Source organism: Mesocricetus auratus, unplaced genomic scaffold, assembly GCF_017639785.1.
Source record: "Mesocricetus auratus isolate SY011 unplaced genomic scaffold, BCM_Maur_2.0 Super-Scaffold_2245, whole genome shotgun sequence".
Classification (NCBI taxonomy): Eukaryota; Metazoa; Chordata; class Mammalia; order Rodentia; family Cricetidae; genus Mesocricetus; species Mesocricetus auratus.
Window position 1 is genome coordinate 6,004,627 of NW_024429180.1, and position 24,965 is coordinate 6,029,591.

Here is a 24,965-nt window from a genome sequence, read left to right on the forward strand (position 1 = left end):
TACTCATGAATAAATGATTAAGTGAGATAATGTCTATGAAGACCTTTTCATTTGGTAAGTATTCAATAAAATGTTATTTTCCTTATAATAAAAAAAGAATGTAATCATACTCAAATCTAACTCACAGTTTATATGTTAAACAATGTTTTTCTTTTTTATTCTTTGGCAGTTTTATATGTGTATATAATGAAATCTGTCTTTTCACCCCTCCTTACCCTCCCTCTCCACCCGAAACCCTTCTTCCCTACAAGCCCCGTCCTGCTTGTATTTCGTTTTTGCTGGAGACGGTAACCGCTAATTAGGGCTGCTGGCACGGATGGGAGGATATTTACTGCAGCCTGCACAACGTGTCAAGGGCTACACCAGTGACACCAGTGACAGCCCCTCCTCTGGCAACCGTTAACCAATCCCAGTAAGGACCGAATCTACCCCTAAAACTCACAGTAGAAGAAAAGCTGGGTGTGGAAGCATGTACCTGTGATATTACACACAGACAAGCACACACAAACACAGGCACAGTTACAAAGCCTCCACATGCTTACACAGACAAGCACACACAAACACAGGTACAGTCACAAATCCTCTGCATGCTATATACAGACAAGCACACACAAACACAGGTACAGTCACAAATCCTCCACATGCTTACACAGACAAGCACACACAAACACAGGTACAGTCACAAATCCTCCACATGCTTACACAGACAAGCACACACAAACACAGGCACAGTCCCAAAGCCTCCGCATGCTCACACACCTCCCACATTGTCCCCACAAACACACATGCATGTGCAGACAGATACACTCACACACACTCACACATACTCTCACACTCATGCATACATGTTCACACATACACAATCTATCTCTCTATCTCTCGCTCACACACATACTCACGCATACTCTCACACACACATATTCACACATACACAATCTCTCTCTCTCTCACACACACATACACAAACACAGAGTATATTAAAACCACGGGTGTGTGTTTATCAACGGACAGACTGCTGGTATCATTAGCGCTGGTTGGCTGTTGTTGAAGATGACAGCTATGTCTAACTCTGCGTCCAGTTCCAGTGCTTGTCAGTCTTAATTACGGCTGGTTATTTGTCTGTGACAACGAATTGCAATCACAATAAACGTTTTTAAAAACCTGGATTTTTAAGAGAGCTGTGATTTGAGAAATGAGAGTACATGACTTCTCTAAAAATTCATTTATTTTTAATTTATTTTATGTGTGCGAGCTTTTTGCCTGCAGAGATCAGGAAGTGGCATCAGGTCCCCTGGAACTGGAGTCACAGAGGGCTGTGAGCCACCATGTGGGTGCTGGGAACTGAACCTGTTCTCTGGAAGAGTATCTAGTGCTCATAACTGCTGAGCCAACTCTCTAGCATCAAGAAATGCTAATTTCTTTAATATTGAAGACAACAGAAAAAGTAGGAAGTGCTATGTTCAGTAAGATGAACCCTGCTCTCTAACACATGGGCACCAGGAGGCTAGTGAGATTATCTCATCTGCATTTCTTAGAGTCCCAGCCAGGGCCCGCTGGACGGGAGGCACACTCAGCTGCAGGGCCAGCTCTCACCTGGGTTACAACAATGAACACCGCAATGCCTGTGGACGCAGGGGTGGAATCCCACTGCAGAGGTCTGCTGGGAGACTTCTTCATTCTGACGATTGTCCACCCCATGCACAGGCTCAGAAGCAGGTACAGCATCTGAATCTGGGAGGCAATGTCAAAAACTGGAGGGAAATGAAAACCAAAGTCAGCAAAGCTGCACAGCCCACAGACTCGGCACATTTTATATGGACATGAGAATGCCCCTTTTCAAACCACAAACGCAACTAAGGAAACTCAGTAAGAGATATGAATGTCTAATAGTTCTAAAACATTAAATGTTTGCTATAAAATTTGTAGCTGGTTATAAGAATAGCAAAACACTACCATTTAAAAATATATGAACATAGCTGTATTGTATCTATATTAGTCCAACCCTAAAGCTATTTTTTTCTTTCGTATCCTTAAAGCTCTTATTGCTATGTACAACTCTGACAAAAGAAACACATTTTAAATATAATTTCTGCAACGTGGAAACATTAGCATGCTTTGCAGGGTGCTAACGATGCCTGATGCATGAGCTGTAGATGGGCGTACTCTCTAAAACTGTTAAGAAACCATGTGAGACAGAGTTCAAAGGCAAATGAGGAGCTCCATGAAGCAGTGCCATGCGCCACCAGGTGGCCGGCCCTTGCACTGCAGGAGAACACCGCTTGTTCGTAGACACACACCACGCAGAAGCAAACGAATAAACAGAAATCTATACATGCTTCGGGGTCCATGCATACTTACCTTATTAGTTAATGGTTGCTTGCCTACAATAAAAGCTATTACTTTGTGTCATGGTATATGTGAATGGCTTGTGATCAAAACATCGAACAGCTAACGCTTTGAACTGTCACTGCTTTGGCTTATAGAGACAGAGAAGCAGCTGGGGTATAATGTCTGTTTTTGAGCTACACATACAAAGTTTATCAACAATACACGTTAGATGTTTTGACAGACTTCCTCCTGCTCTGTCATCTACACTGAAACAGGCCGTTTTACATGCACTGTGTGACACGCTGACTTCTGGACACGGCATGGCGTTGCCTTGACTTCCTAAGCTCTTGGCAGCTCTGTTAACCTGCAGGAGAGCTGCACGAGACTGGGACCACTAGCTGCCCATGGTGGAGGGTGAGGAGAGGCCTGCGATGCCCCGCCCCTTCCTGACGAAGCACAGACAGTTAATGGCTGCTATGAGTGGATAGCTGCTTGCCAGCTGCCCGTGATACCACAGTTTACCCTAACTAAACTCTCTGGTTCACCAACCTAGACTTGGGTGGAACTGTTTTGGTCTGTTCTTGGTGTGCTTTCTGGGGAAAACAGATGCTTGTCTCCCCAGGAGACACATGCGTACGGTGGTGACGGCTGCTAATAAACTGTTATTACACTTGAATGACACAGCCTGTCAAATCAAGCACATTTTCTTTCATCACATGTTTAAGTGTGATGTTAATTAATTTCATTAAACATTTCATAAATGCAGCCAGCTAACTACATAAAGAAGTTGGCTGAAGGGATTCCTATATAAGCTCCTAAGTAGCAAAAACAAATACCCGGGGAAATCCCCTTCATTTTCTAGCTCATTTCTTTACACACCAGGTTACAAAGATCAATAAAATATAATAACTAAATAAGAAAACCTATGCTTGTTGTTGCCAAAAATAACAACCTGTTATTTTATATATAAATAGATATGTTCATATTTGTAAAATGTAGATACATGCAAATATTTATTTATAGAGGAAATCCTTAGATCATATAAGAACTTTGCTTTCTTGATTTAATCACTTCACCAGTAATTCTTGTGTTGGAGAATTGCCAACACTTAGCAACACCAATCCACTGCAGTTAAAACTACTGCACAGAGCACAGAGGGACACGGGACAGTGGTGCGATACTTTCTCCGAGCACTTGGGAGACAGGGCCAGGATTTTGAGTTTGGAGGAGGCTCAGGCTACATGGTAAGCTCAAAGACAAAAAGTGAACCCCACTCTCAAACGCCACTAGCTGAAAATAAAGTTTTAGGCTCACGTGCATGTGCTCCACTAACTGAAAATAAAGTTTTAGGCTCACGTGCATGTGCTCTCTCTCTCTCTCTCTCTCTCTCTCTCTCTCTCTCTCTCTCTCTCTCTCTCTCTCTCTCTCTCCCTCCCTCCCTCTCTCTCTCTCTCTCTCTCCCTCTCTCTCTCTCCCTCTCCCTCTCTCTCCCTCCCTCTCTCTCTCTCTCCCTCCCTCTCTCTCTCTCTCTCTGTCTCTCTCTGTCTCTCTGTCTCTCTCTCTCTCTCTCTCTCTCTCTGTCTCTCTCTCTCTGTCTCTCTCTCTCTCTCTCTCTCTCAGAATATGGCAAACCTATCTTTGACAAAGCACTCAGAAAGACTCTCACCTTCGGCCAGACTTCCCATAAGAGGCACCCCTAGTCCATCCTTGGAGTACCTGAGGAATTGAAGGGCAGAGCATTAAAAAATCACACGTGTGGAAAAGTGCTCATAATCAAAGCAAGCATGCGGACTAATTAGGATTAATTAGCTGTAACGATGAACACAGTGGTTGAGTTACCTGGAGAAATGAATGTAATTAGCTAAGGCGGAAGCAGCTTGTAACAGCAATGCAGTCGTCAGGACCTTTAAGACCATGTGCATGGGTCCTCCCTTCTTAATAGCCTGCCACAGCGACTGAGCATAAATGCAGGCAGTCACAAAGTACACTAGGACTAGGAGGAAAAAGAACTCATGCAGCCCTGTGGAGAGAAGAAAGGGAGCTCACTTCAGTAACACAGGACAGTGCTGGGCGCCTTTCACAGCTTCTCAAGTTACCTCTAGTCTTGTCTTTTAACCTGGACTCAGAGCATTCAGTCTTGTATGGAGGAAAGGTGGATATTGTTATCTTTTCCCCTTGGACCAAGTTCTAACTATAAGACGGCAACTTAAACTAGTTAAAGTCAATCTGTGGAACAACAGAGTCACTCAAGGGTGATGATTCACTGAAAATCAGAGCTGTTTCATCTAAAAACAGCCAGGCCAGTGTGACTTCAGAGTTCAGTTACTCTATAAGCTCAAAGTGCACATTTTTTTCTGAGAACTTTAGAACACTTATTGTCACCAGTAGCTGAATAGACTCTGACTATGCTTTTTCAAGTGTCCCCGATCTGGCAACCTCACCAAAGACTTGTGATGCAAATTCTTGGGTACCAATTCTGATCCACTGAACCAGAAAGTGGAGGCTGAATCCAGGCAGTCTGATTTGGGAAGCCCTATGGTGATTCTGGCAACAACGTGTACGAATCACAGTTTGGGGATGTTCTATTACCTTGAGCTTTCATTTGGGCAAAGTTTAAGATCTACTTCCAGACCCTCTTCTCTGGTACTTTCCGTAGCTACTGCCAAAGAGGAAACCCTCTGGCAATCAGGTGACTCCATGTCAATAGGGAGTAGAACTATGACAACAAACAAATGACCACCATTCCAAGTGGCCAAGGACAAAGTTAGATGACTCATACTGTCTCCTCAGAATTCAATTTACAAAACATGGAAGGCAGGCCGTCCAAGACGAAGCTGAAAGGAGTTAATGCTAGACGAGGCCAGAGGCAAACCGGCAGCGAGGATGTCAAAGTTCTGAGTGAGCAGAAACTACGAGCAAAGGAGACTAGCAAAGTTACAAACCAACTAAGAATGCAGCTGCTGCACTAAAATCTACGCCACTTCTGCCACTAGTCTCCGTAGTGTTCACGTGACCTCACAATAAATAGCATCATTTCCCTATACTTGGAATTACTTAAGTTTTTATTTGAGAAATTTCACACACACACAAAAAAATCTAACGAATTTCAAGATAGAAGACTGGTAGTTTCATGTTTGGAATTTAAGGGGTTCATTTATAGTCTTTCTTTTCCATCTAAGAGGGACTGTCCCAGGAATCCCTCAGACATCAAAACCCATGGATGCTCATCTCTTAAATAAAATGTTTGGTAGTTATGCATAAAAACCAATGCACATCCTCCTATACACTTTAAATCACCTATAGTTTAGCTTCAAAACCTAACCCAGCATAAGTACTATAGAAACAGGTATTATACTACACTGTTTAGGGAACACTGAAAAGGATGTAGCTGGCAGTTTTCAGCATAGACAACTTTTCACATGATACTGTTCATCTGTCTGCACACATGGATATGGAATCCGCTGGTATGGAGGGTCTGCCATACTAAGTTAAACTCACAGTGGTCCCCAGGAGCAGGGCTTTTACATTCTACTGAACACCAAGGTACAATACCAGCTACACACAAAGAGCTCTCTACTGAGTCTGCGCATGCACCTGCATCTGCTCCCTGAGTCTGAGTCTGCGCATGCACCTGCACCTGCTCCCCTGAGTCTGCGCATGCACCTGCATCTGCTCCCCGAGTCTGCACATGCACCTGCAACTGCTCCCTGAGTCTGTGCATGCACCTCCATCTGCTCCCTGAGTCTGCGCAAGCACCTGCACCTGCTCCCCGAGTCTGCACATGCACCTGCATCTGCTCCCTGAGTCTGTGCATGCACCTCCATCTGCTCCCCGAGACTGCACATGCACCTGCATCTGCTCCCTGAGTCTGTGCATGCACCTCCATCTGCTCCCCTGAGTCTGCGCATACACCTGCACCTGCTCCCCTGAGTCTGTGTATGCACCTCCATCTGCTCCCTGAGTCTGTGCATGCACCTGCATCTGCTCCCCGAGTCTGCACATGCACCTGCATCTGCTCCCTGAGTCTGAGTCTGTGCATGCACCTGCACCTGCTCCCCTGAGTCTGCGCATGCACCTGCATCTGCTCCCCGAGTCTGCACATGCACCTCCATCTGCTCCCTGAGTCTGCGCATGCACCTGCATCTGCTCCCCGAGTCTGCACATGCACCTGCATCTGCTCCCCGAGTCTGCACATGCACCTGCATCTGCTCCCTGAGTCTGCACATGCACCTGCACCTGCTCCCCTGAGTCTGCGCATGCACCTGCACCTGCTCCCCTGAGTCTGTGCATGTACCTCCATCTGCTCCCCTGAGTCTGTGCATGCACCTGCACCTGCTCCCTGAGTCTGCGCATGCACCTGCATCTGCTCCCTGAGTCTGCGCATGCACCTCCATCTGCTCCCTGAGTCTGCGCATGCACCTCCATCTGCTCCCCTGAGTCTGAGTCTGCACATGCAGCTGCAGCTGCTCCCTGAGTCTGTGCATGCACCTGCATCAGCTCCCTGAGTCTGTGCATGCACCTGCATCTGCTCCCTGAGTCTGCGCAAGCACCTGCACCTGCTCCCCTGAGTCTACGCATGCACCTGCATCTGCTCCCCTGAGTCTGCACATGCACCTGCATCTGCTCCCCTGAGTCTGTGCATACACCTGCATCTGCTCCCCGAGTCTGCGCATGCACCTCCATCTGCTCCACTCCACCCAGAAGCCTGAGACGGCTCCTCGGCTCTAGCTTCCCATTTGGGTTAAATGCCAATTAAAGAAGAAGAAAGTACTTTTATTATTAAAAACCACACTTTGGAAAAGCAAACCAGGAGACACATACCCCAGTAAACCCAGCAAACAAACAACTCAAACCCCATCATTTTGGAGGCGTCTCAAGAGAACCAAAAGGACAAGAAGCTCTTCTACCACTGGGTGTCTCTCCTGCTCTACCACAGAGCAATGAGCTACACGGTTCTGGAGCAGAGGAGCTGGGCTAGCTGGACAAGAACCATAAGCTGCTAGGAAGGAGGACACTTTGTATGCTCCCTTCACAGACAGAGACTGCCCTGTAGAATAATGGCACCACAAACCTTCCATTACTACAGGGCTGAATCACCGCACAAAATACAGGTGGACTAATACGTTCAAAGCTGTGGGCCAAAAACATTCCTACACTAGCCCATGCTTCCATCTAAGTTTTAAATTTTCCTTCTCTGTACTAAAGAAGTTAGACAAAGAACACAAAGCATCTGTTCAAAGTTTTACTTATTTGTGGTATTTTGTAAAGCACCCGTCACAGGACCAGGTTTCAGGCCTCATTATGTAACAGATCCAACGTGACAGACAAGAAAATCATGACTATTTACTGAGAACTCAAAAGAACTTAAAGACAATGGACTTTATTCAGTAGTAAATATATCTCCCAGAAAATGCTAGGATTATATAGCGAGCACAAAGAAAGATATTTGATTGGATGAATATATTAAATAAACTGAACACAGACACTGACTCAAATTTCGTTAACTAAGTTTTTGGTATGTGAGTCTTACCTTAACCCTGTCCATAAGACACTTTAAAGTCAGTGCCGGCCCAGCACTCTGGGCTTTATTGTTATTTTTCCTTTTAAGTAGATCAGCTTTAAGACATGTCTCTGTTTTCTCTTTAGCTACCAATTTTACTTGTGTTTTGCCTCTAGCAGTCACGAGTCAGAAGAAAGCAATTTGCATTGTTCCCAATGGAATTAAAATCTAATTTTAAAACAGGTGGGAAACTAAGTCTTTAAAGTCAATGCACACTGAAGACAAGTCTCAGATGAACACACAGCAGATGATGAACGCTTACGAGGAAATGTGTGTGTCATAAAGCAAGCCCTAGAGAAGTCTTGGGGAGACTGAGGGGGGAGGCTTACAGGACAGCTCCGGTAGCCAGGACTCCATCTGAGCAACTCCACAGCAAGAAAGGGAAGAGAAGGGAGCAGGGGAGCAGTGCAGCCCAGCCTGCTTCCTGTCCCGGGGGCCAGTGATTCCCACCCTCAAGTGTCTTAACACCAATCAAGATTCCAAAACCATCTGAGGCTTCCAACATTGAAACTCATGGTGTTGACACAGCAAAGATGTGTGAACCTTTTTCTTTTTTTCTCTCTTTTCCTCTCTTTCTTCCATTTTTTTAAAATTACTTTTTAGGTTTTTTGAGAATTTCACTGTGTAGTCCCAGCTGTGCTGGAACTCAGTGTGTAGGCCAGGGTGGCCTGAAACTCAGAGATCCTCCTGCCTCTGCTCCCAGTGCCAAGATTAAAGGTGTGCCCACCACAGCCTGACCTTGAGATACTTAGTGTCTGTACTATAGCTGAGCCCAACAGTTGTAACATTCTATTAGAACTAAGTGGGTGTCCACTTACTTTTAGAACATGGAGGGAAAAGAGAAACAGAAAAGCATAAAGGTGTCTGCTGAAACCTAGACAACACAGAAGCCTGTGACGTCATCTCATACAGGTGTCTGCTGACATCTAGACACAGAAGTCTGTGACGTCATCTCATAAAGGTGTCTGCTGACATCTAGACACAGAAGTCTGTGACGTCATCTCATAAAGGTGTCTGCTGGAATCTAGACACAGAAGCCTGTGACGTCATCTCATAAAGGTGTCTGCTGACATCTAGACAACACAGAAGTCTGTGACGTGTCATCTCATAAAGGTGTCTGCTGGAATCTAGACACAGAAGTCTGTGATGTCATCTCATAAAGGTGTCTGCTGACATCTAGACAACACAGAAGTCTGTGACGTCATCTCATAAAGGTGTCTGCTGGAATCTAGACAACACAGAAGTCTGTGACGTCATCTCATAAAGGTGTCTGCTGAAACCTAGACAACACAGAAGTCTGTGACGTCATCTCATAAAGGTGTCTGCTGACGTCTAGACACAGAAGTCTGTGACGTCATCTCAATAAAGACCAGCTGATTGCTTTAGGCAGCACACTCTCAAAAGTCTAGGTACTTCGAACAAGAACAGGAGATATAGTTAATAAGTTTAACCTTTTTGATTTTTTCATTTGTTTTGAGAATTTCATGACCTTTTTGATTTTTTCATTTGTTTTGAGAATTTCATGACCTCTTTGATTTTTTCATTTGTTTTGGGAATTTCATGAGTAATATATTTATATCATTTATACCCTGTCCCTCCTAACTCCTCCCACTTGCCCCCTCTCAAAATCATGATTGTTTAAAGAAGCTATTTCATTTTTTTCTGCCTGAAAAGCCTTATATTCCTACTTAGCAGTATGTTTATTGTCTTAGTTAGTTTTGTAAAATTAGATTTAACTGCAAATCAGGGATTAACCAAAGTCTAGATTTAGAATGCATTCATTGGAGCAAAGGAAAGGACACAGGTTGTAAAATGTAAAGAGAATACCACGCAACATTAACTGTATGTTGATTGCAGTAGGTTACTTAATTTTAATCTCTCAACTGTGGGGTCAACTCTCAATAAAAACAAAACAAAACAAAAACCAGAAAATCAGACAAATTAGACAAACAGGTTTCTAAAAGAACTGGAGCCTATTTCCTAGAAACAAATTCTATACCAGGGCTACACAGTAGGAAGGACCCTCGTAAGCTATAGCATAAAACCAACATATCCCCCACAGGATGAGAGGTACAACTTTCTACAGCAGTGTTTCTGCACATTAGATTACTTCAGAACATTGATTCAATGCCTGGTTTATAACCCAAAACAACTCTGAGTCTTGGGAGAAGTGAATTTATTTTTTATTTTATTTGACTTTTTGTTGTTTTCAAGACATGGTCTTACTGTGTAACTCTGTAGACCAGGCCTGCCTTGAACTCTCAGAGATCTGCCTGCCTTTGCCTCTCAACACTTCATTTTTTGAAAAATAAAAATAATAATAAGATAGTTTCTCTAGACTTATAAATGTCTTCTCTATAGTGATGGGTTTAGAAGGATCAGCTTAAACTTCCCTGCTCACAAGGGCTTTTATGGTTTTAATCAACAAAATAATGTAAACTTTCAGAAAGTAAGCCAACCACAGACTAGTTTTCAATAATCCAAGGCACATCTGGGTTTAAAGCTGTCAAAAGAACCCAAGGCATTTCTGAGCTCTTTTGACTGTTAATAATCAGTCCTTGCAGGTGGTTCTGTACAGAACATCCTAACTAATCAAATATTGTCAGGGAATGACCTGTGCAACTTTCCCATTTTAGAATAAGCTTTTCAATACCAAATCAGTAACAAAAGCCAGGAAGCTGAGTACTGACAGAAGGATTAGAGTTATTTGTGTGAATTCTAAAGAAAGCTAGCAGTAACTTTGGATGCCAGGAAACCTCTAGAGGTGTGGGCAAGTTCAGGGAAAGTCAGGACAAGGATGACTCACATTTAGAGGCCCCAGCACAGCAAATGGGATTACTTTATGCTATGGGGTTGAAGTTCAGATGCCAATTTAGGGAGGAGAAAAAAAAAAGAACTGAAGTAAGAGCCAGGACAAGGAAGGCAATGTTTATCAAGATACAGAGAGCTGCAGGTCTCGTATCTGCAGGCAGCAAGGGGGAGGGCCCTTAGCCTGGCAGAGCACTACTTTCTTGTAATGGAGTCTTGTTTTTTCAAACTTCGGGGCCATTAGTCTAAACCTCTGCCCAACGCTACTCATTGGCCTGGGTTTCACTGATGACATCTTACAATACTGAGAACAGCCACTGGCATCACTTGCAAGGACAAAACAGGGCAGACTGAATTCCAGTAATGGTTTACAGCCTAAGATGTCATTAGCCAAACACAGCCTAAGGTAATAATCTGTACTCACAAACATCTTGATTGAGAAATGTTATAAAACTACTCTAGAACATGTGGTGCCCCCGCCATCATTCTAAATGTTTTCAAAATCAGCGGTGCTTACTCTAACACACATGGTTTGATTTGTTTCTCTAATGATGGAAATTTATTCACTAGACTTAATCAACTGAGTCTACTGTGGCCTTCCTCTTGCTCAGCTCAACTGCTTTACGGACAAGATCCAACGGCATTTTCTTTATTGATGTCCTCAAATGGCCAGTAACTCGTGAGGGAGTGAGCCCTAAACCGTCTTCCTGGACAGATGGCCCACACAGATGCCCACATACTCCAGCACATAAACTGATCATGTCACACTTAGAGCACATTCATCTTGTTCATGCCAATCACCTCTGTGTGGCCAGGATCTCACTTCAGTAAGGCAAGGCGCAGAGGCCTAAAGTTTTAATGAAGACTTGTGGGAATAAATCTGAATCCAGAAAACACCACACCCTTAACCGTTGCTTCATAAAAACCCAGAAAATCAAGGTCCGAGTCTGTTCAAAGCTAATGGAGGGGACATTTCTACAAAGTAGTACACTTTATACCTCAGTATGCACTGCTCAGCTCACTGACATTTTTATCTCTAAAACAACCAAAATATCCTAAAATGAGATTTAAAATGAATAAAGGAAACTAAAAATTCTACAATCCTATTACCTGTATATACAACTACCTGTTAATATTTTATAGTTTGTCTTATTTTCTGTCTTTAACATACCCGAGGTCAAGTTATAGAAAATTTAGCATTCTGCTTTTAAAGTTCAGCTGCTTTTTGTTTTTAATATTCTAAGAAGGCAAAATGAAGATCCCCCTGCACAAATCTCTTTTTGCATTTAGGATGCATTTAAACATACGTCTTACCAGATTCTCCAGCGCTAAAATGGTCAAATGGATTTCCTTCAGCATCTGGGTTTAACAACACCATTTCAAACGGGATGTCTTCCAGCTGGGGGCTTGCCACGCCCTCTCTGCAGGTGTACTTGTCTGCATAGAACACATGCCACACTTGGGGAGCCGGAATCTGGGACACTGTCAGGTTGTGTTCCGTCTGGTTCATTGTCACTTAGAGAGAAAGAAAACAGCACCTTTCAAAGCAGTGGCCTAAATGCTTTAGGAATAGAACTAAAATCTTTTTTTTTTTGCCTCAAAATTCACGTCCTGATATAGTATTAGAATAAAGGATAGAAACCATAAAGCAGACTAAAATTATCAATTTAAGCAATGAAATCACTATAAAAGTATCAATAACATACCACAAAAGAGAAGCAGTTTCATTGAAACTAAATTTTTATATATATTTTTAGGTACAAGTGCTTTGTCCACATGTATGCCTGCATGCCAGAAGAGGACATCAAATCCTTTTATAAATGGCTGTGAACCATCATGTGGGTGCTGGGAATTGAACTCAGGACTTCTGGAAGAGCAGCCAGTGCTCTTAACCTCTGAGTGAAGTGTCTCTCTTACCCTGAAACTGCATTTTTAATAAACATTTACAAAGTTTTCAGTGGGTTAGTGATATTTACAAATCATGTTGTAAAAATACATGCCAAGCAATCATTTTAACCATATCATACCATGCAGCAGCTGCAACCACAGTTTTGGAAGTAACTTCCTTAATTTAAATGTAAAATGAAATTTTTCGCTAGGAAAATCCTTATATCCAAGAATTAGGCCTGTTAAAAAATGTTTCTTTTAATTGGTTTCTTTGCAAAGGGTACTATTAGTAGGAAAAAAAAAAAAGGACAGCAATACTGGGTCAGATCTGTGCGTGGTAGTAAGACACGACAGGATACACCCACCAATGATGGGACAGAGGTTTGTATTGGAACCTGGCTTCAGTATTGTGCTAGATAGTTAGCTCTATGCCAACTTGACACAAATTAGTTATCTCAAAGCAGGGACCCTCAGCTGAGAAAATACCTCCATAAGATCTGCTGCAAGACATTTTCATAATTAATGATGATGGGGAGGGCCCGGCCTATGGTGTGTGGTGCTATCCCTGGTCTAGTGGTCCTGAGCTCTGCAAGAAAGCAGACTGAGCCAACCATGTGAACCAATCCAATAAGCTGCACTCTTCTGAGCCTCTGCAGCAGCTCCTGCCTCCAGGTCCTGCACTGTTTGAGTTCCTGTCCTGACTTCCTCAATGATGCACTGTGAAACAGAAGTATAAACTAAGACAAGCACGATACCTTGTGTCTGTGTGTACACAGTAAATAACTGATGCAAAGACTAAGTTCTGTGAATCTTTTAGTATGGTATCCGTTTCCAGTATAGGATTAAATGTTAACTCTGCCAGCCTCACTCCAGGTTCAGTGAGACCTGTCTCAAGACAGTTAAGAGGGAAACTGACAGCAGGGAACTGGGCCTCCTTCTCTAGCCTGAGTTCACGCATACGCGTACATACACGCACGCAATCACACACACACACACACACACACACACACACCCATGCAGTCACACGCACACGCACACACACACATGCTCACAATCAATTCCAGTGCTTGGGAGGCAAAGAGAGGTGAATGTCTAAGCTTGAGACCAGCCTGGTCTGCCGAGTGAGTTGCAGGACAGCTACACAGAGAAACTTTGTCTCTACTCCCCCACCCCAAATGCAGATTCTGAAAAACTGTGGCTAAGATGTTAGTTTGCGTCAATACTCAAAGGCTCCTGCTAAGAATTTAACGTGACATCCATACACGGCTCAATGCGGGCTTGTCCTTACAGAGCAAGACTCTGCTGTGCTGCTGTGTGTCTTAGCATTTAGACTGAGTCTCAGGATGGCAAGACACAAAACTGTGACACTGTATTTCCAGTGTGCGACAGCTTTTGAGTCTCTTTAAATTATACAGACTTACATAAACAGAAACACAGCACTGCTTCCAAAAGTGATGCTGGATTTGGTCTCTGTCTCACTGTCTTTTTGCAGCAAGCCTCTTGACAATACTGTTATTGTTTTTGAGACAAAGGACTACAACACAGCATGCATGTTCTATGAGGGTGTAATTAGTATCTCAAATATTAACAAAATGTGAATCACTGAGGTAGTGTTGAATGGCTAATTGCCCAATCATTATAAAAAGAAAGGAAAACTGTTAGTCAGAATGCCTAGTAAAACACTCACGCTTAACGTGCTTTTTAAAGTATCCCAAGTACACAAGAGGGATCAAGTGCATGAGATATATAAGATGCAAATTATTCTCTGTGTAATACTGCATTTAACTACTTACTCCAGGCAATTCACTTATCTTGCACCAACAAGATTCAATCACGCACAGGAGCGTGTGCGCGCGCGTGCGCACCCCCCCCCACACACACACACGAGAAAAGTCTTTTCTATAGGGATGGAGAGATGGCTCAGTGATTAAGAACACTGTTGCTCCTGCAGAGGACCTGGGCTGTTTCCAGCACCCACACAGTGCTCACAGCCACCCTTAGCCCAGTTCCAGGGTATTCATTAGCAACTCAGAACCGATATCTCAGGTTGATCCTCATTTCAGTGCGTACCAGCAGCAATGCTTTACATAAGGGCAAGGCAAAAACAACCAGCTTATTACGGTTGCTATTTTGTAAAAATCAGATTGCTAGTCTGAAAATGCTCTGCTCCAAGGGATTATCATTAAGGGTGTGGCATTATTACAGGGTCATGAAAGAATATGCTTTTTTTCACTGACGTCTCCTGAGTAGTATAAATATGACCCTTAGTAATCCAAAAGATTAATACAGATTTTTAAGGCTAGGATTTTGTTGAAAAAAAAACTGACGAAATCAATAAAACATACATATACATATAAAATATATATACACCAGCTGGTTTCTTGACTCAACACAAGCCAGGATCATCTTGAAAGAGGGACCATAGGTTAAGAAGTTACCTCCATCAGTCAGGGCTGGGGGGCAAGCCTGTGGGGGAGTTTCTTAATTGAAGGTTAAGGAGAAAGGGCCCCGCCCACTGTGGGTGGTGTTACGCATGAGCACGTGGTGCTGGGCGGCAGATGAGGGCAGACTGAGCAAACCGTGGGGACCAAGCCAGTAAAAGTATTCCTCCCTCCATGTTCCCTCTTCAGTTCCTGCCCTGCTTGAACTCTGCCTTGGCTTCTCTGGATGACTGACTATTATCTGTAAACTGAAATAAACCCTTGCCTCCCCAAGTAACTTCTGGTCACGGAGTTAGTTACAACAGAGACACAGACTAGGACACGATGTTTTATACAAAATACACAGCTTAAAAAATATATATATATAAACTATGTAACATAAGCACATACTTTTTTCAGTACTTTATCTTAGGCCCCCAAAATTGCTATTTCTAAAATTGCTATTTCCTGCTTTCTTTCTTTTGTTCAAATTGATGTGTATGTGGTACATACGTTAGGTGAGCCCAGACGCCCAAGGGCAGCATCAGCCTCCCTGGAGCGAGAGTTACAGGGAGTTCTGTATGGTGCTGCCTGATGTGGGTGTTGAAACTGAACTCGGGCTCTCTGCAAGAGCAACAAGTGCTTTTCACCACTGAGCCGTCTCTGCAGACACTCCTGTTACCTTCCATTTCATAATTCCAAAAAATACTCCTGTTACCTTCCATTTCATAATTCCAAAAAGTACTCCTGTTACCTTCCATTTCATAATTCCAAAAAATACTCCTGTTACCTTTGAAAGAACAGGAAAAGGAAAAAAGATGAACAACAACAAAAAAGGCCAAGGATCCCGTCAGGTTACAGCCCTGGATCGACCCCCAGGCTAAAAGTGAATTCCAAGCCCGGCAGTGGTGGCCCAGCACTCAGGAGGCAGAAGCAGACAGTGTGCCGAGTTCCAGGTCAGTCTGGTCTACACAGTGAGTTCCAAGACAGCCAGGGCTACACAGAGAAACCCTGTCTCAAAAACACCCAAAGGGGTAGGGATTCCAGCTGCAGCACTTCAGAGTGGGTAGGAACCTAAACGCGGTCCAACGTGCCTCTTCTATGTACAGGTCTTCACAGGTCACTAGCAGCGGCTTCCGGTTAGCGGTTTTGCACCGTGGCAACGTAGGAAACGCATTTCTGTAAATGGATATGGGTATGGTACAACATGGACCGTGTGGTGTAAGGAAACCAAGTGACGGTCCTAAAGCCCAAGGCTTTAAACAATGACAAGAAAAAGTCTCTGTAGCGCCAGATCAACTACCAAACCACCCCCTTGCTGGCCAAGCACGAGGCTCCAGGACTGCGCACCCTCCACGCACTCAGAACACACACAGCTCCCTAAGCACCAGTCTCAAAGACTGTCATTCCACAGTGCGCCACCTAAACAAGACTCACTCACTGCTGCAGCTGAAACTTCATGGGACGTTGATGGACATCTATTAATTTAATTAAATGTGTGTGTGAGGGAGAGAGAGACAGAAGACAGAAAGTGTGGGTTTCTGTAAATGAGGGAACTGTCTGCAGAGACTGCTGGAGATGGGCTTACAGTAGGTCGTGAGCCACCCGGCCAGCGTGCTGAGAACAGAACAGGGCCTTGGCAGGAGCAGGAAGCACTCGACGCCTGAGCCATCTATCTCTCTAGCCTGTGGCATTCCGGTCACCATTACCCTGAAGGATGACCCGATGTCTGTTGCGGTTACTGAAGCACCAGTAATGCCTGGCCTTGTGCATGCAACCACACAGTTGCTCAGTCAAGGGACAAACGGACAGACACGTGGTTTATGATGCTGCTGTCACTGACCGAAGAAGTGGGACTCGTGATTCATCATAAATCATGCTGCACAGGAAGACACAGGATTCGTAGAGAGAGAGAGCTGAGGGAAGGAAGGAGCCGGTGCAAAGGCCCTGGGGATATCAATTGAGCACCGACCAGAAATGAGGGCGTGTGAAGCTGCGTGGCGGAGACCCGCGGGTTCTGCTGCTCGAGCCGGCAGCCTGTGGGCATCAGAAGAGCGGGAAAATACTCAGACAGCTTAGTGGAGTGGTGACAGCCAAGGCAGCACGGTCGAAGGTGCTGTGTACAGATCACTGGTGACCAGGCACGGTGGTGCATGCCTTTAACCCCAGCACTCGGGAGGCAGAGGCAGGCAGATCTCTGTGAGTCTGAGGCCAGACTGGTCTGCAGAGCAAGTTCCAGGCCAGAGAGCAGCCGTTTAAAAGGAAGACAAGCAAACCCTCAGGAGTGAGGTGGAGGAGAAGGATGGGACGCTGGAGGGGAAGCTGGGTTTGAACATTGGAGGAACTGAAGAGCAAAGGAGGAGGACTTCCACACGCACGTGAAATGCAGAGATGTGCAAACGTGACAGACAGGAAAACTGACAGCGACTGCGCCCGTTTCCAGATGAGTTCAGAAGCTCAGGGATGCCATAAACCACTGTGATATCTTCTACATCCGAATCCCAGCTCTCAGCTCTTCCACACACCACAGACATCAGCTAACAGTCTAGGAAGCAAACATCCACGATGGACAGTGGCAGCCTGGGAACTACTCTCTCCTCAGCTCAGGCATCCAGACAGCTGAGTGGATGTTTAGAACGGGACTCCACCAGGCTTGGCTACGAGAAGAATCAGTGCGGAAGAGGATGGTCTCTCTCTCTCATGGGCGCTGCAGTGGCTGGAACGATAACCGTCATCCTAGACTCGTGTGTGAACACGTGGTCCCCAGCTGATGGAGCAGTTTGGGAAGGATTAGGCCCTTGAGGTTCTAGAAGACTTGGGTCATTCCAGTATGCTCTCTGCCTGCAGCTTGTGGGTCAAGATGTAAACCCTTGGCTACTGCCCCAGGTCCCCACTGCCACTCCTGCCTGCCACCAGTCTCCAACCCTCTGTAACCATGAGCTCATAAACTCTTTTGTAAGTGCTCTTATCACAGTAATAGAAAACAAGCTAATACAGATGCTTCAACCATGTTTCCTACAACCAATTGATTTTAGGGGTATAATGGGCAGAATGGCATATGTACTTCATATTCCTAAATTCTAAAACACACACACACTCTCTCTCTCTCTTTCTCTCTCTCTCCCTCCCTCCCTCTCTCCACCTCTCTGTGCCTCTGTCTCTCTCTCCCCCTCTCTGTGTCTCTGTCTCTGTCTCTCTCTCCCCCTCTCTGTGTCTCTGTCTCTCTCTCTCCCCCTCTCTCTGTGTCTCTGTCTCTCTCTCCCCCTCTCTGTGTCTCTGTCTCTGTCTCTCTCTCCCCCTCTCTCTGTGTCTCTGTCTCTGTCTCTCTCTCCCCCTCTCTATGTCTCTGTCTCTCTCTCCCCCCCTCTCTCTGTGTCTCTGTCTCTCTCTCCCCCTCTCTGTGTCTCTCTCTCTCCCCCCCTCTCTCTGTGTCTCTGTCTCTGTCTCTCTCTCCCCCCTGTGTCTCTGTCTCTGTCTCTCTCTCCCCCCTCTGTGTCTCTGTCTCTCTCTCCCCCTCTCTGTGTCTCTGTCTCTGTCTCTCTCTCCCCCTCTCTGTGTCTCTCTCTCTCTCCCCTCTCTCTCTCCCCCTCTGTCTCTCTGTCTCTCTCTCTCTCTCTCCCTCTCTGTCTCTCTCTCTCTCCCCCTCTCTCTGTATCTCTGTCTCTCTCTCTCCCTCTCTCTGTGTCTCTGTCTCTGTCTCTCTCTCCCCCTCTCTCTCTGTCTCTCTCTCTCTCCCCCTCTCTCTGTGTCTCTGTCTGTCTCTCTCTCCCCCCTCTCTCTGCCTCTCTCTCCCCCTCTCTCTGTGTCTCTGTCTCTGTCTCTCTCTCCCCCTCTCTCTCTCCCCCTCTCTCTGTGTCTCTGTCTCTGTCTCTCTCTCCCCCCTCTCTCTCTGGCTAGCATCCTCATCATGAGACACCTTTGACTCAGGAAAAAACTGGATGTGAGCGATGATAAAGGTTTCTAGGTGATGTGGTACACTATGTACTGCTGTTCCCCCATCATACAACTAAGTCTCAATGGCATGCTATCAACCAGCATCGCTTGGGCTAAGTTGTATGAAATAACATGTTTAGTGCGCAAGTAATTTCTACTCAATGTTATTCACTGTATACTACAACCAGATAAAAATGTATCTAGTATATTGGCATGAAATACATAAACCGTAGAGTATAAATAAATACACCTTTATCTATTTGGACATTTAAAAAGTTTTTGAATGATAAAAGGAGAAAAAGCATTCTATCTTTTGAACAAAGAAATGGTTAGCTTTTGAAAAATGCTGCTGAAAACATAATAACCAAAATATCATCAGTTATAGGTATGTAGTTTTAAAAATATATCTTAGTATATATATTTGTACCATGGTGTACTATGCTTCAACATTAAAGGGGGGAAACCCCACATCTAATGGTCAAAGAAAAATCCCATATACTCACTTGTCAACTGAGCTCTGGATAGCCTCTCACTACAGCTATACTCAGGACTGCTCTCCTGAAGCTTGAGCCACTCCTGGGCTTGGAACAGGTAGAGTTTAGCTTCTTTCCCAACAGCCATTGCTATGTTGTTGATTCTGACACATAGAAGAGCATGGTCACCTTGACATTAAAACAAAAATTATCAACTAGTTTGGTCTTATAGAGAGCTAAGACAGTAGGACAAGTACACATTTCCATGTATCACTATGGGAATTTGACATTATCAAATCTCATTTATGTAAATTAATCACAACATAATGAACATCTCATTCAGGTGTAAGAATTTACCCAACATAGAATGTAACTGTGTAACTGTAGTGGTAAGTAGTTACATTGTAAGAGTATATCAATATGGGAGTATCTGTATAACTATAGTAATAAGCAGTAACATTGTAAGAGTTTATCCAATGTGAGAGTAACTATATAACTGCAGTGGTAGGTGGTAATATTGTTAAGAGTTTGCCCAACATGAAAGTAACTGTATATTTGCAGACACAAGTTGTAACACTGTAAGAGTTTAACAGAAGAGTAACTATATAACTGCAATGATAGGTGGTAACATTGTAAGAGTATACCCAATGTGGAAGTATCTATGTAACTATAGTGACATTGTAAGAGTTTATCTAACATGAAAGTAACTGTATAAGTGCAGTGGTAGGTGGTAACACTGTAAAAGTTTATCTAACAAGAGAGTAACTGTATAAGTGCAGTGGTAGGTGGTAACATTGTAAGAGTTTATCCAACAGGAGAGTATCTGGGTAACTGTAGTGGTGGGTGGTAACTGAATAAAGACCATGATCTGGGACACATGGACATTCATCATAGAATCTCTGCCTCCCTTTCCAACCCTCTTCACTCATACATTTGTTCATAATCTGCAGAGACTTCTTGCTGAAGTATCCTTTTAACATAAATACATAATTAGTACTTGTTGGGGGGGGGGTGAGAGACAGGGTTTCTCTGTGTAACAGCCCTGGCTGTCCTAGAACTCAGTTTGTGGACCAGGCTGACCTCAAACTCACAAAGATCTACCTGCCTCTGCCACCACACTTAGCCCCTAGTTATATTTTAATGTGAAAATAAAACACATGTAATAAGTTTAAATATATGTGAAGTGTGGGGTACTGATTTTACACCCAAAACACATTTTCTATACTTAGGACTTTTACAAAAGAATTTCTAGAACAATATATTGGATGAATAATAGGAAAGGAGCCTGGCTATACAATGAACTAATTAAGACTCAGTTTAGTAGCTGAAGAGATGGCTCAGTGTTTAAGAGTGTTTGCTGCTCATGCAGAGGACACAGGTTTGGTTCCCAGCACCCACGTGGCGGCTCACACCTTATGAAATTCGATTATGGGGTACCTGACTCCCTCTGGCCTCCAAGGGCACCTGCATGAAAGTGACATGCATAAACTCATGCAGGAATGCACACACAGACAAAAACAATAATTTAAAAATTAGTATATAAATATCAAAAAGTAGTTGCCTGTAGGAGATAGGATGCTAGGAAAGAAGCAGTAGACTTCTTAAAATTTTACAATTTGCTATTCTTTGGGTTCCTACTTTCTATAAGTTAAAATGTTCAGTGTACATAAAGAGTAAGTCTCTGACATAAGTTGGTATGCCATATTAAGTTTTACAAAGTGACTCTCACGTATTACTAACACTTTAAATGGCCATAAGCTATGGTTGCTCAGCACAGCTTTATTGAATTAAACTGCAATTGACCATAACCTGGCAAGAGCTATGTGTATGAGAATTGTGTGTGCATAATATATGAAAGAGAGAAACTGCACATGGGTTATCCCTTCCCCCAATCTGTTATAGGCCTTATGCAACAACGTGTAACATAAATCTTTTTACTTCAGGTGATACTGGTAACACTGCCTCAACAACACCTGGGGTGTTTGATAACCTAAATTTCCTTCATATTTCCTCTCTGGGTTCACAAGGTAGTCGTGATCAGGGTTATGTGTATCTCCGTGAGGCATGAACAGCACAGATCACAGCTTCAACAGATCCTCGATTTACCGGCTCTATCCAGATCATAGACCAGACAGCACTGCCAGTTCTCAAAGGGCTGCTACAAGGAGGTTAAGAGACTGAAAATATGACAAAAATTCAACAAAAAGGTTTATTCAGTGATCTCTCCTTCCTTCATCCACGTGTATTCAGAGTTTGGAAAGTTGGCATGCTTTTCTCAGATACTGTAAAACCTTCAATTCTTGTGGTTTTAAAACATGCTTTTACATCATCAATTCTGCAAGTTTCCAGGACTTGACATTCCTTCCCACAGCAACGTAGTTTCTCACTTCTGTTATCTTCTCCTAAGAGGCCCCAAGCTGGCACACTGATATCCACGGCTGCATCTCTAAGGCAACCCGATCACATAACAGCTGAGCTTCATTTAGGGAATTACTCACTGGAAATGCAGCAATGTCAAAATCAAAGTGCCAAGAAAACACCGAAACTAAGAGAGCAAATCAACTGGGGCAAAACTAATAGAATGAATCGCAAAATTCACCAACCGATGGAGTTACTGGTTTTCCTGGGGGACACCAGGAAGAATGAAATGCAGCCCTTCCAGATAGGACAGGGCTATCAATCACGAAACTTTGTAAACACTCAAAACGCGTTTCCACCAACTGAACTCTAGGCACACAGGAAATCTGTTGCACGGTAGCACGGTAACCAAACTGCCGAGGCAGTGACACTTTCCAAATCCGCTCCAAGTGGGTTTCCTGCCGCCACGGGTGTGACAGACGGCAGGAAGGCTAGGTTCCAGGGCTGACGTTCACTCACAGCCTCGGGGCTCAAATGCACACTACGAGACCAAGCGCGGAGTCGGGGGTGGGGGAGGACAGGACACACAGCTCTGGGAGGATGCAGCAGGGCGGTCCTGCTTGCACCGGGAGCGCCGGGGGAACGGGAACCGCTCTCCGGTGCATTGAGGGCTGCGGCCTGGCGAAGGCGCCAAGGGCCGCGGCGACGCCGGGGATCCAGGTGAGGCCGGGAAGACGTGGCGGGAAGGGAGGCGCCGCGGCCGCCGCCTACCGACCCCGGGCCTGCGGGAGGCCGCGCGCCTCCATCCCTCGGCCCGCCCCGGACCTACCGTGGAACTCGAAATGGCCGATGCTCTGGCCCTGGGCGTCCCGGGCCGCGGCGCTGCTGAAGCTGCCCCGCAGGGTCTTGCCCTGGCCGCCCTGCGGCCACCAGCAGCTGCACGTGAGGGCGACCGCCAGCAGCCGCAGGCCGCCCATGCCCGCAGCCCGCTCGCACGCGCGCCTGGCAACCGCCCGGGGCCTGCAGCCCACGTCGGCAGCGGAGGGCGGGGCGGGGCGGGGCGGAGGGGCGTGGAGCCCGAGTGTGACGGCCAATGAGGCGCGGGATCACCGCCCACGAGCCGGAAACGGCAGCCAATCATCGGCCGTGGTGGGCGGGACGCGCAGCCCTGCGGGTTCCAGTGCTCCCCCGCGGGCGGCTGGTTGGCGCCTAGGTTTGAACCGAGTCCCCGGGATGCTGTTTGGGGGCGGATACTGGAAACGAATCATCCTAGTGGCCCTGGCGCTCTCGCTCCTGCACTGCGCACTGGCGTGCGCGCCTGTCATTGACGTCTGAGGCCTTCCAGGAAAGAACTGAGAGATGCGTGGCCGCCGAACGACCGCTGCCAGGAAAACTCACTGAAAGTTGGACAAGGCTCTTTGCTGTTTCTCCCCTGCGTCTACGCCCACTTTTCATGCTGCAAGGACGCTTCACATGTCCAAAGTGGAAAGCCTAACTTCTCTTGGCACGAAGACGATTTTTCCTTCCATGAATAGGGTTCCCGGACGCTGAGAATTACAACGACCATGTTCCTTGCGCGTCTGATCAAATATATCCATCTGCCTTTCTCCTGGTGACGATAAGAAGCAGCCGCCACTGCCATCACTTAACTGGCTTGTAGCAACTGACCTCCCTCCGGTGTTCCGGTGTTAAATTCTACTTAGCTACACTCCACCGCTGACTGTAAAGTTACAGAATGCTTAAAGAGAAAAAAAAAATACACCTTTTCCCAGCATCGCTTTCCTTCATCGCGTTTAGCACACAACCCTCGCTCTTCTGAATATGCGCTCAAGTACTTCAAATGCCCATCTCTCAACGAATGCCCCTCCTCACACTATCAATTCCATAAACGCTCCAAGGCTCTGTGTTGATGAGATTTGCAGATTCTTCTGGCTGCAGTACTTCTTACTCAACCACTCCTCCTTTGCTTGACTTTGTATCATTTTCCCCCCAGCATACTTGAAGAAGCCTAAATTTCTGACACCTGAGTCTGGGTTGGATTCCAGTGGAACCAGAATACCTCACTCCCCTGTCAGATCACGAGCTACACGTGTGGTTTTGTAAATTCTTCTGACTTTCTCACTCTGTTGTAAGTTGCAGAAGGTCAGATTCTGTGAGTGTCTTGATGAAAGCAAAAGTAGGAACCCAAAATTATTTCATGAGCAAGTATGTACAAAATATTTTCATTCAATAAGATGTCTTTATAGCATAAAACACATGTTCACAACATACCTCCCCATTTAAGTAAAGAATAAGGGTATTAATATTTTGAGACTTTTTTATGTTACCCTAGTTCTTTTTAAATGTAAGACTAATTTTCATTCAGCTTAGAAAAACATTCACAGTCAAGTGATTGAAGAAACACTTTAAGGTCTGACTTTCTAATTTCCTTGTCAATACCTAACACTGAAAGGCAGCCTCTGTTAGTATTTTCAGGAGGATCTTTTCAGATAAGCCCCTGAAAATCTATGTGGAATTAAACTAAATTTACCCAGAGACTGCCCCCAGTATTTTCGATGCCTGCATAAGAACTGCAACCTAACTTAGTGATCTTCAGCTAGTCAACAAACTCCCAACTGATCAATTACGCCTATGTATAGAAGATGCACAGTATGATTCAGAGAACCCTTTAAGAAGGCACAATTAGATCTATATAACCTGTTAAGTCTTTCCTAAACATTACCTTTAAAAGAAAAAGTTTTACTCTCCTGGATACGGGGTTTTTGTTTACACGATGTTTATGTACCGTAAGGATACAGTGCCCTCGGAGGCCAGAACAAGGCCTTCCCTTGCCCTGGAGTCGGACTGACAGGTGGTTGTCAGCCATCGTGTTGGTGCTGGGAATCCAGCCTGGCTCCTCTGGAAGAGGAGGCTGTGAACCACTGAGCTATACCCCCCACCCTTTTCTGTACATGCCGACTGCCTACGTTGCTTGGTGGCTCTCTGACCATCACTTCCTGAGCGTTGCTTCGGTTTTCACTGTTTGCTGAAATACGACTCTAGTCAATTTAGCTTGTCTAAATTTCTAATGGTATTATTGATATGCAATTTGTTCGTTCTGATAGATCTGGTCCCAGGTAAATGAAAGACCTCCATGGGGCAGAGACAATGAGCAAACTATATCATTGGCCTGTATGTTGACGAATGAACTCTAAGAGA

General features: G+C 44.9%; 1 protein-coding gene across 4 annotated transcripts in view; it reads right to left on the bottom strand.

Annotated features, from left to right (window-relative positions):
• The window catches only part of Gpr180 (G protein-coupled receptor 180), a 29,097-nt gene extending 5,527 nt beyond the window's left edge, over positions 1-23,570 (bottom strand). The window contains exons 1-6 of one of the 4 annotated variants that reach the window (XM_021232637.2): positions 23,530-23,570; positions 19,440-19,573; positions 12,011-12,211; positions 4,168-4,348; positions 3,995-4,044; positions 1,594-1,751 (exon numbers count right to left, since the gene is read on the bottom strand). In XM_021232637.2, coding sequence (XP_021088296.1) covers positions 1,594-1,751; positions 3,995-4,044; positions 4,168-4,348; positions 12,011-12,211; positions 19,440-19,573; positions 23,530-23,555 — 750 coding nt within the window. In that variant the 5' untranslated portion in view covers positions 23,556-23,570. Of the gene's footprint in view, positions 1-1,593; positions 1,752-3,994; positions 4,045-4,167; positions 4,349-12,010; positions 12,212-19,439; positions 19,599-22,596; positions 22,799-23,529 lie in introns of those variants that run through there. The other 3 variants (XM_021232636.2, XM_005079411.4, XM_013120120.3) reach the window with 3 other exon arrangements.
• Between the last annotated feature and the right edge of the window lie 1,395 nt (positions 23,571-24,965).